At 35.7% G+C, this 12,011-nt stretch overlaps 1 protein-coding gene across 5 annotated transcripts in view; it reads left to right on the top strand.

Annotated features, from left to right (window-relative positions):
* AFF4 (ALF transcription elongation factor 4) overlaps nucleotides 1–12,011 on the top strand; it is an 89,046-nt gene that overhangs the window by 48,323 nt on the left and 28,712 nt on the right. For all 5 annotated transcript variants that reach the window (XM_070374337.1, XM_070374338.1, XM_070374333.1 and 2 more), the window contains 6 exons: nucleotides 4,498–4,534; nucleotides 6,250–6,298; nucleotides 8,467–8,521; nucleotides 8,977–9,014; nucleotides 9,424–9,586; nucleotides 10,055–10,972. In XM_070374337.1, coding sequence (XP_070230438.1) covers nucleotides 4,498–4,534; nucleotides 6,250–6,298; nucleotides 8,467–8,521; nucleotides 8,977–9,014; nucleotides 9,424–9,586; nucleotides 10,055–10,972 — 1,260 coding nt within the window. The remainder of the gene's footprint in view (nucleotides 1–4,497; nucleotides 4,535–6,249; nucleotides 6,299–8,466; nucleotides 8,522–8,976; nucleotides 9,015–9,423; nucleotides 9,587–10,054; nucleotides 10,973–12,011) is intronic.

Genomic DNA, 12,011 nt, shown 5'->3' with positions numbered 1-12,011 from the left:
TTAGCTAAATTTCAACAGAAACTTTTGCATATGAATCTGCAAGATTGAAATTTTGGTATCATGATTTAGTCAGTATAGCATCTCTTCCATTTGTCTAGCTGTATCTTTGTGATACCCAGTGGAACAATTATCAAACCAGTTTTAGTGTCAGACTGTACTTTTGTGTGTATGTAAGGAAAGCATTGTTGCCATTGATAAATACAATTTTAAAATTACTCTATTATTTTATCCGAGCCCTTTAAATTTTTAATATTTTGGTCTTGCATAATATATACTAGTTAATAATGCAAATGGCAACCCATTTCAATATTCTTGCCTAGAAAATTCCATGGACAGAGAAGCTTGATGGGCCACAAAAGTCAGGAGCAACTGAGCACACACATATTTGGGAGATACAAATGCAAAAATGTCTTAGTGGTGGGGAGTACATGATCAAAAAAGCTTGGAGACCAGTATCTTTAAGCTGTGGTCATCTCATATTTGCACCACTGAAGTTATCTCCTGACAAAAATATCTACTTCCACTCTAGATTTCTCAAAGCTGTTCTCTACTTAATAGCCAAAGTAATCATCACAGTATGCAGATGTACTTGGATAATTCTTCAGCGTAGTAAACTGCACACACACACACACACACACAAATCTTTAATATGGTTATAAAAATCAGCTATGTGATTTAGCCTCTCTGGTCCTGAGTTTAATTTCTTAACCCTCTTCCTTCTATACCTTTTCCTCTCATGGGCTGCCTAGAAGTTCTTTATACTAGCTATGCTCTTATTTTTTCTTGCCTTTACACATGCTTTTCTGTCTACCCTGAACACTTATGTTTCTCATTCTTTCCCAGTCTACTTCCTACATATCCTTCAAATTTCCTCCTGAGCAGTACCTACTCAGGAAAGCCTTTGCTCATTTTCTTGGTCAGGGGTGTATGTGTGTATGTGTATCTGTATGTTTGTTTCTCATGTACACATGCATGCACACACACATAATAATAATATAATTGTTATTTTTATATTACTTTATAATACTGTGCAAGCATTTGCCCTTTGTTGTACTTAACACAGTTGCTATTTTATCTTGATTTGCATGAGTAGTTGCAAAAATACTCATTGATATTAAGTTCCATGAAGACAAAGGCCATGTCAGTTTTTGCTTATTGTGTTTTTCCAGTACTTAGATATGTGAGTGAATGTGTATCAAGGAGTTTGGGTTTCAGCTTTAGGAAAAAGGAAGAGCCATTGTACGCTCTGTGAAAAATAAGGGAGTATTAATGATATATACTAAGACTTGGACTTTAGAAAGGTCAACTAGAGGCTGCAGGAAGATCCATTAGATGACCATTGTAAATGAAGAAACGTGAGAATCTACGTCTTTGCAGTACAGATGTAGAGGAGAGGGGGTTGCATATAAGTAGATGGTCTAGACAGAATCCAGTCATATTTGCTTATTTATTTTATAGGTTTTGTGTTTTTTTAGGCCACCTGTGTGGCATATAAGATCTTAATTCCCCGAACAGGGACGAAACTCATGTCCCCTGCATTGGAAACATGGAGTCTTAACCACTGAACCACCAGGGACGTCCCTCCAGTTGCTTTTGGTCACTTAGCTGACTGACTATTGTCAGAGGTGAGAAAAATGAATCAAGAGACTACTTAAAAGCTTAGGTTATTAAACTGTTAGACCATTTACCAGGTAAATGAGTATAAGACAATTAGTCATTCAAGGCTGGGTAGAGAATTCTTTTCATGTAAAAAAATAAATGTTTTGTTTGTCTGTGCTGGGTCATAGTTGAGACATGCAGGATCAAGTTCCCTGACCAGGGATTGAACCCAGACCCCCTATATTGGGGGCGCAGAGTCCTAGCCACTGGACCACCAGGGAAATCCTTCTTTTCATTTTTAATAAGATTCACAGGAATGACCTCTTGGTCACTGATGTATTTAAAGACTTTTTTAGAATAGCTTTGTTGAAATAGAATTCACATATCATGCAAATCACCCATTCAGAGTATACAGTTAAATGGTTTTGAGCATGTTTATAGATATGTGCAGCCATTATAGCAGTGAATTTTAAAACATTTTGGGAAATCTGTGGTGATCCAATGCTTAGGACCCTGCATTTTCACTGACAAGGGCCCGAATTCAATCCCAGGTCTGGGAACTAAGATCCCACAAACCATGTGGCATGGCCAAAAAGAACTTTTTTTTTAATGTTTAGAACATTTTTATCACCTCAAAAGGAACCTCCCTACCATTTAGCTATCAACCTTTTTCCTTCTGTTCCCCTCCCAGTCCTACCCAACCAATATGTCCTCTGTATTGATTTCCCCTTTCTGGACATTTCATGTAAATGAAATCATATCATATATTGCATATCTCTTGCAACTGGATTCTTTCTCTTTGCATAATATTCAAGGTTCTTCCAGATTGTAGCATGTATCAGTTCCTTCATTCTTTTTTATGGTCAAATAATAATCCATTGTTTAGAGATATATCATTTTGTTTCTACATTCATCACCTGATGGAGGGCTTCCCTAGTGATGCAGGAGATGCAAGAGGTGCAAGTTTGATCCCTGGGGCAGGAAGATCCCCTGGAGAAGGAAATGGCAACCCATTCCAGTATTCTTGCCTGAAGAATCCCAGGGACAGAGGAGCCTGGTGGGCTGCAGTCTACGGAGTCACAAAGAGTCGGACATGACTGAGTGTCTAACACAACAACAGCTGATGGAAATTTGGGTTGTTTTGGGCTTTTGGCTACTATGACTAATACTTCTGTAAACCTTTGGGCACAATTTTTTGTGTGGACATGTTTTCATTTCGCTCGGTTATACCTGGGGCAGAATTGCTGGATCATGTTGTAACTCTAATGTTTAATTATCTGAGGAACTGCCAGAATGCTTTCCAAAACAGCTAGATGTACCATTTAGTATTTCCCATTAGGCTTTCAGTTTCTTCACATTCTTATCAATACTACGGTTATCTATCTTTTTGATTCTAGTCATCTTAGTGGGTATGAAATGATATCTCATTGTCAATTTGATTTGTATTTCCTCCCAATAACAAATGAAGTCAAACATCTTTTCATATGCTTTCTGGCCACATTTCTTGGGAAAATGTATAGTCAGATCCTTTACCCAGTTTTTTCATTGGGTTACTTGACTTTCAGCATTGAGTTATAACAGCTTTTTATATATTGTAGATACCAGTCTCTTATCAGATATATGATTTGCAAATATTTTCTCCCCAGTTTGTATGTTGTCTTTTCGCTTTCTTGATGGTATCCTTTGAAGCACAAAAGTTCTTAATTTTTATGAAATCCAATTTATCTATTTCTTTCATGTCGTGTGCTTTTGGTGTCATATATAAGAATCCTTTGCCAAATCCAAGGTTATTAAGATTTGGCACTGCATTTTCTTCTAAGAGTTTGTAGTTTTATCTCTTAGATTTAGCTCTTCGATCTATTCCAGGTTGTCTGTGGTAAGGAGCCGACTTCATTCTGTATGACTCTTCACTTGTCCTAGCATCTTTTGTTGAAGAGTATTCTCTCTGTGTTGGATGGTCTTCACACCCTTGTTGAAAATCAGTTGACAGTTGATGTAGGTTTAAAGTATTTTTAAACAGCAAAACTATATTTTAGCTTTGATACTGTTTGGATTTCTCTTTCACAGATAATTCTGTCATTCTTAGAAGATTATACTTTTAAGTAAGCTTTTGAAGAGAATAGGGATGTTTGTGTGATCTTAGTGTACTGCAATGTGTACCACAGACTTAACCTAGAAAAATGTACAACTTGCACTTGTGAAATAGCTGTTCTCGTCTTGAAAGTTGAGTTTGAAAAGTTTCTTTCCTGGACATTTTGGCTTTCTTTTTACTGATGCTTGCTGAGTGCCAGACACAGTGCTAGTATAGGGCTTACAAAGAAGTATGTAAAATGAGTATGGCAAATCTCTTCCTCAGGTTGCTAATTATAAGATATTGAGAGCAGGGAGGGGGAGTAAAATGACATGGGAATAACTGTGAAGGGGTTACTAGTCCATAATAGTGGTATCTTTTGAGTATATATAATTTGCATAACTATTTTCACTTTAATATATCATTATTAGTATTCTTTAAAAAATAACATTTTCTTAAGACCAAGAATTAAATTAGGATATGAGTGCCAAGGATGCTGCTAAAAACAAATGATAAAAGAAAGACTGTTACATAGATTGGTACTTTTCTGTATTAAGCTCTGGGAAGCTCTACTACTGACCATTGAATTGGTGAAGTTGATCAGATGGAATCATTAAATTCTTTTGGTGTGTTTTTTTTTTCTTTTATGCATTCTTTTTTTGTTTGTCTTTGTTTTGTTTTTGCTTTTGTCTTTTATGCATTCTTAGTAACTCAACAGAATCTTCCATTGAATTAGTTGGAATTGAGTAGTTTAATGTGAAGTATTTTTCTCTAATGAAACTTTTTGTCTTAATGTCACTGTATAATTTTATGTCTCTTTTTCTCAGGAGTCTCAGCAGTCCAGTTTTGGCCCTGGAGAACAAAGTGAGTATTTCTTTTCCTCTTGGTTTTTATATTAAGCTGTTTATTTCACATTCATTTCTCGTGGTCACATCATATGTTTCTTTAATAATTCTTTTGTGTATCTTATCCCAGTATTTATGATCTGATGATTAGTAATGGGTTGAACTGAATCTTAGCTTAAAAAATGAAGAATTATAAATCACTCTATCAAAATAAGCTATTTTTATTAAGTATTTGAACTAATAGTTTAGAGCTCATGAGTTCAATTTGATGGCCACCTCATATCCCCAAGAGCCATTCTATTCTTTCTGGGTCTTTTTCTCTGGGAGGAAAGTCTGATGTCTGCTACAAAATCCCTGTCTACCTCCACTCTCTTGGCCTCAGAAGAACTTGAGGGGAAGAGAGCTTTGGGGAGTTTCATTGTGGTTCCACGAGTTGATGGCTGTATGAATTGGTAGTGGTAAGGTCAGGAACCTTGCAAATGTTGGGACTTCACCATAAAGCTCGCTAAAAAAAAAAAAAAAAATGTTCTTTTTCCAAGAGCAGTAACTTCTCAGGTATATTTACTCTGGTAATAAGCTATTTAGAGAGATTAAAATGTGGAGCTTTTTTAGTCCTTAGTTTGTTGACTTTAGTGATCTTAAAGCAGAGGTCCATTTTTAAGGTTAACAAATCTTATGTAACTATTTCTTTGTTCTGTCTTAAAGCTACAGATAGGAAAAAAGGACCCAGCATTATAGATACATAGTAAATAACTACCTGTAGGCCAGAAAGTATTCATTTTCTCTTAAAATCTTTTAAGAGTATCTCCTTACCTCTACTCCTCTTCCCCCATTCTCTCTGCCCATAGCTAACTATTGGCAAATGGGACCATAAGCTGCACCTACTCTTTATTACCTGTGTTTTTCACTTAATTTATTTTAGAACTGTCTTTATATCAGTATGGGCTTCCCTGGTGGCTCAGACAGAATCTGCCTGCAAGGCAGGAGACCTGGGTTTTTGATCCCTGGTTGGGAATCAACCAACCAGGTTGATTTGATCCCTGGTTGGGAATCAACCAACCAGGTCAATCAATCAACCAATTGGGATCTTCCCAATCTGGGTTGGGAAGATCCCCTGGAGGAGGGCATGACAACCCACTCCAGTATTCTTGCCTGGTGAATCCCTATGGACAGGGGAGCCTGGTGGGCTAGAGTCCATGGGGTCACGAAGAGTCGGACACAACTGAGCAACTAACTGTCACTTTTTTTTTTAATATCAGTATAAAGCTCTAGTTCATTCTTTTTAAAAACAAAAATGTGTTATATTGTTGAAACTATCCTAATGTATTTATCTAGTCCCCGTAGATGGGCATTGGTTTCCAGTTTTGCTGTTGCAAACCATGCTATAATAAACTGTGTGAGTGTTTATTTGTGTGTATGTATTCCTCCAGATGTAGTGTAAATTCATTTCCTTTTAACTGCTAGGTCAGTGGATATGTGCATTTACAGTATTGGTAAGATAATATCATCAAATTGCCCTCCAGAAAGATTGTATGAATTTACAGTCCTACCCATAACATGTGACATGCCTGTTTCCACCAATATTTCATATTATGTACATTAAAGTGTTACCAATTTGATGGATGAAGAATTATATCCCATCGTTTTTATTTCTTTGAGGTTATATAGATAGACATTTTAAAATATAAATAGCCATACTATAGTTGCTGATGTCTGCATTCTTTTTTGCTCCAGAAAGATATAATCCTTCTTCTAAAACTTCAAATGCACACCAGTCTAAATCGTAAGTTTATTGCTTAATAAGTTTAATGTTTGTCTTTTTTTTTGCTCAAAATCTAACTTGTAGTATCTGGATATCTAGAACACTTAGAAATATGTGTTTAATCTTTTAAGGCACGGGTAGGCAAACTTTTATGTAAAGGACCACATAGTGAAATATTTTATTAGACTTTAGGGTCCAGATGGTTTCTGTCTCAACTACTCAATTTTGCTGTTGTACCATAAAAGCAGCCAGAGACTATGGGTGTGGTTATGTTCCAGTTAAAACTTTCTTTTTACAAAATAGGCCTAGATTTGGCTTGTGGGGCCATAGTTTACATACCCCTGCTCTATGATTACACTTTTTTCTTATCTTTCAGAAGTGTTTGTGATGCTAGTTTGTTTAAAAAAACAAAAAAACACGTAAAAAAAATACAGGATTCTTCTTAGTAAAACCCCCCATTTGACCACAAAATTTAGAATATTAAAGCAGCATAGTTCATACTGTCCGTGTTGTTTTCCTACTTTTATTTTATAGGTAGACCCAGAAATATGTATCAAAATGTAGTAGAGTGGTATATTGGATGATAATAAATTCCAACTTACAGAATGAACTTACTACTGAATTCCTGAGACCACAAGTTAATTCAGTAATTGAAACAAAATTCTAAAGAAAGTGAATAACCAGTATAACCACAGTCTGTACTGATAACCTCAGCCTCTTCAGCTGAACATAGTGGGAATTGAGTGAGAATGAAAATACATGAATACAAGAAATTTCACCTGACTGTTGAAGAGTTCAAATTATGTAAATTCCTATTTATTATATTTATTCATGTGCAGAAAACCAATGGGAGCTTACCATATATGTGCAGATTACTTTGGTTTCTGAGGGAACAAGAGCATCCAGTACCTTAAGCAGTATGGTAAAAGCTTTGACATATTCATATGTGTAAACAGGTTCATTGACCTGCCATTATTAAATCATAAGGGCTGAGAGAATTCAGAGTAAGCACATTTCTTTATAGGAAATCAGTCATAGAGATGTACTGAGACCTTGACCAAAAGAAGACCTTTTTATCTGTCCCACTTATTTGGTCATCCTTAGATTTCATAGTTCTATAATCATCTGGTTACTTTGTATCAACATGGTCATTTATGTGAAACTCTGAACTTGGGATCAGATTTAGAAACTCAGATTAAGTTTTGAGGGGACAATATTAGTAGTAGTAGGAGTGAAAGAAGATTTCCTTTCCATTGATTGGAGACTGTCAGGAAATTTTGAGAAGAAAGGTAATGTAACTAGTGGTGATAGAAATCAAACATTTTCTAGTTTTCCCTAAGGTTTGTGTTAATTTTTCCTTTCTTATAAAAAGGCAAGGAGTGTTTTGTGATTCCTTACTCAGTTTTTAATTTTGATTTTGATTCTGTGGCCTTAAGGAAAATTTAAATCTATAATTTTACTTTTAAAAACTAATTCCAGGAACTGTTAACTTAAAGTATTTATTTGTGTTTTTTAAACAGTTGATTTGAATTTTGATTAAGAAAGATTTGGACTCTGGAGTTATTTTTAATTCATATATGGTTATTTCTCTTGTATAACCAAGGTTCTTGCCCAAAATTGTACATCTGCAAAGAGCACTCATCTTTCATAGCAAGGCATTTACGAACTAGCACTTTGTGTGTTCTGGTTTTCACAATTACCCAAGTGTACATATCTCTTCATAAAACCTTGGGGATAGTGAAAGAGAATTGCTGATGCTTTCATTTTATCTTCCTTCTTTTTGAGAGTCATATTCCTCTAGTGGACTGTTGGGTATGAGTATGGTAATTTGTTTTAATAATGAATGAGTTTGTGTATTTGCAATTAGAGAAAAATTACAGATAACAGAAGTGAGTATAGGAGTTTGTGGCAGGTAACTTTTATTTATAGAAAACAAAGATGAATATTTTACTTATGGAAAAGTTAGAGCTTCCAAAATTGAAATTGTTAAATTTCATCTTTCTCAGTTTTTTACTCTGGATATAAACCAAACCAGACAGAGTAAGACTTACTGGGTCTTTTCTTTATTTTTCAATTAAATATTTGGCTACCACGGTGATTATTTCTAGAATTATTGTAGAATATCTAATGCTCTGCTATGCCATGATGAAATTCCCCAAATAATCAGCCTTTCTGTCTTTTCCTTCTAGTATGTTAAAAGATGACTTAAAGCTAAGCAGCAGTGAAGACAGTGATGGGGAACAGGTGTGTCTGCTTAGGATTTACTAGTTTCACACAGTGTTTGTTTTTATTGTATTTTATAAGAATTATAATTGAATAATACATTTATGATCCAGGTAGTTAAGTTCATTCCTGCTTTTCTGACACTGGTATATTACAGTTTTCCACTCTGTCTTTAAACCTCCACTTTTTTCCCTTATTTTTTTTTTAAATGACTTTTCCTTATTACTTAGCATATATTAGAACATCCTCATGAAGCATGAGATTGTTGATAAGAAGAACTATTAACACAGCTTTTAATCTTATCCTGGCAATTCGTTATTGTTCAGGTAAAAACAGTATTTCATAAGTGTTAAGTGACCATTGATGCATATATTAGAGAAGAAAGTTTTTCTATTAAGATTTCACATATTGTTCACATTAAGCAGATAAAGTACTATTTATTCATTTATAGATTTCCTCTCATGTTTTAATTTTAGGATTGTGATAAGACAATGCCAAGGAGTACACCAGGAAGGTAGGCATCCTTTTATTTTTTGTTTTATTTATAGTGGAAGGGTCAATCTGATAACAGTGTGTAGTGATAGAGTAATTGACCTTATAAAGTAAATATTATTATTACAACTCTGTAAATTAACTAAAAATCATTGTGAATTGTGTGTTTAAAATAAATGAATTTTAGAGTATTTTGTACCCCAGTAAAGCTTTTATTAAAGGTGAGTACTAGTGGCTAATGCTGCATTTCAGAAACTTTTTAAAAGGAAGTATTTATTTCATTTATAATGAAGTTTAAGAATCATAGAATTTGAAGAGCTTAACAAATAGTAAACATTTTAAATAAAGTGGAGTGTCAACTTTGAATGCTTACAGGTTGTCATTCTGAAAAAAAAAATCTTTTGGTCATTTATATTTTTTATTTCTTTTAGTAACTCTGAACCTTCACACCATAATAGTGAAGGGGCAGATAACTCCAGGGATGATTCTAGCAGCCACAGTGGATCTGAAAGCAGCTCTGGATCTGACTCAGAGAGTGAAAGTAGTTCCAGTGACAGTGAGGCAAATGAGCCATCCCAGAGTGCATCTCCTGAGGTGAGAGGGAGCCAAGAGGGTCCCTTCTGTAGGCACTCTGAAGGCCCCTGGTGATGCCCAGTATTTACTTTGAGCTTTATTTTTGTTTCAGCCTGGTGACTCATGTTGTTTAGTTATGGTGAAAAGAAGTCTTAAATAGTATAAATTCACTGTAGCTTGATAAAATGTGGTTTAAAATCTCTGTTGGTTCCTACATTGTTTGTTTGCTTTCTGGAATTAAATGTACTGTATGCATTCCTGACAGGGCTATTTAATATTTAAAAGCTATATATATATAATAATTAGCTTATGTTCTCTTTGAAGTGATTAGAGCTATTATTATTTTTAGCCTTTTCCTTTGGTTCAGTTAGAACTATGAAAAACAAATGCTTTTGTGGTGTTAGGCATTGTGTTTTTTCCTCTTCCTTGAGATTATGAAGAAAGGAGAAAGTTTCAGTACTGAAAAAGCATACTTTCTCTGTTTTTCAGCCTGAACCACCTCCCACAAATAAATGGCAACTTGATAACTGGCTGAATAAAGTAAATCCACATAAAGTATCACCAGCTTCTTCTGTGGACAGTAATATCCCATCATCTCAAGGCTATAAAAAGGAAGGCCGAGAACAGGGCACAGGGAATAGCTACACAGATCCAGGTGGTCCTAAAGAAACAAGTTCTGCTACTCCTGGACGAGACTCCAAAACTGTCCAAAAGGGATCAGAAAGTGGGCGTGGGAGGCAAAAGTCTCCTGCCCAGAGTGACAGCACAGCACAGAGGAGAACTGTAGGGAAAAAACAACCCAAAAAGACTGAGAAGGCAGCTGCTGAAGAGCCCCGTGGAGGCCTGAAGATAGAGAGTGAAACTCCTGTAGACATGGCTACCAGCATGCCCTCCAGCAGACACAAAGCGGCCACCAAAGGCTCAAGAAAACCCAATATAAAAAAGGAGTCCAAATCTTCCCCTCGACCTTCAGCAGAGAAAAAGAAATACAAGTCAACAAGTAAATCTTCCCAGAAATCAAGGGAAATTATAGAAACAGATACCTCATCCTCAGATTCGGATGAAAGCGAGAGCCTTCCTCCTTCCTCACAAACTCCTAAGTACCCTGAGAGTAATAGGACTCCCGTTAAACCCTCCTCAGTGGAGGAAGAAGATAGCTTTTTTCGGCAACGAATGTTCTCTCCTATGGAAGAGAAGGAACTTCTTTCACCCCTCAGTGAGCCTGATGACAGGTATCCACTTATTGTGAAGATTGACCTGAATCTCTTGACTAGAATACCAGGAAAGCCTTACAAAGAAACAGAGCCACCCAAGGGGGAAAAGAAAAATGTGCCAGAAAAGCACACAAGAGAGGCTCAGAAACAAGCCTCAGAGAAAGTTTCCAACAAAGGCAAGAGGAAACATAAGGTTTGTAATGGGTTTTTTGTTGTTCTTGTTGTTGTGTGAACATCGTCCTCTAAAATGCAGTGGAAATCTCATTAAGCCAAAAACTAGCTAGTTAATTCATAGCTATGAGGGAAAATAGAGGTGAGCCTAAAGCCCTGATGAGGCAACAGACACAAGAGTCTCTTGAGGACCACCGTGCCTCTCCCTGTATCCTTTAGTAAAGAATTATAGTTTCTAATTCTTTATTAAAGGTTCATTTCTTATCTGAATTTCTGATTCAGATAAGAAATGAACCAGTGCATCTGTTCATAGTGTGTGCTGGCCAGTGTAGAGGTAAGAACGAAGCAAAGATTGCAAAGTGGCCTTTACAACATTCTTAAAATTTTGGTTTTAAATGTCTTTAGTTGGGATATGTACTCTCCAGGTTGTCATACTTCATAACACTTTCTTCTGTCTTATATCCAGACCAAGTGACATGTTTTAGATTACAAATTCCAGCTAGTAAATTGACTCACCAATTTTAACATGTCCTTAAGGATTTCACCAATCCATTGTACATAGCTGTGCCACAGCTTTTCTGCTTTTTGAGACACTCATATCTGCAAGTTCAGAATTAAAAACATCTGCTGGCACATAACCAGCTCTCGTCCCTAAATAATTCCAAGATAATTTGGATTTACAGATAAAGCTTGGTATATACTTTTAAGGTCAGCTTTTTTTAAACCCAGGAAATAAGAAAATTCATGGATATCTGTGATTGGAAGATAATGGACATACAATGGAGCTGAAAAATTTACATATAGAGACAGATTTTTTGGAAAGAAATGTGATCTCTCAACTTTAGTGAGAAATCTTTAGAGGAGAGTACATTTTACTAATTTGTATTGCAGAATAGTATAATTTCCCTTGATACACATGTGTGAATGCGATTGTAAGATATTGAAAACATGAGCAGGTGAACGGGATAGCAGGTGGACTCAACAAAATCCCAGTCCCAGTTGACCCTGAGAATCTCATGTAGGAGGACAGGAGGAATATAACGTTTTCTTAAAATGAAATG

This window comes from Bos mutus, chromosome 7, assembly GCF_027580195.1.
Source record: "Bos mutus isolate GX-2022 chromosome 7, NWIPB_WYAK_1.1, whole genome shotgun sequence".
Lineage (NCBI taxonomy): Eukaryota > Metazoa > Chordata > Mammalia > Artiodactyla > Bovidae > Bos > Bos mutus.
Note: the sequence above shows the minus strand (reverse complement) of the source record. Positions and strands in the feature narration are given on the sequence as shown.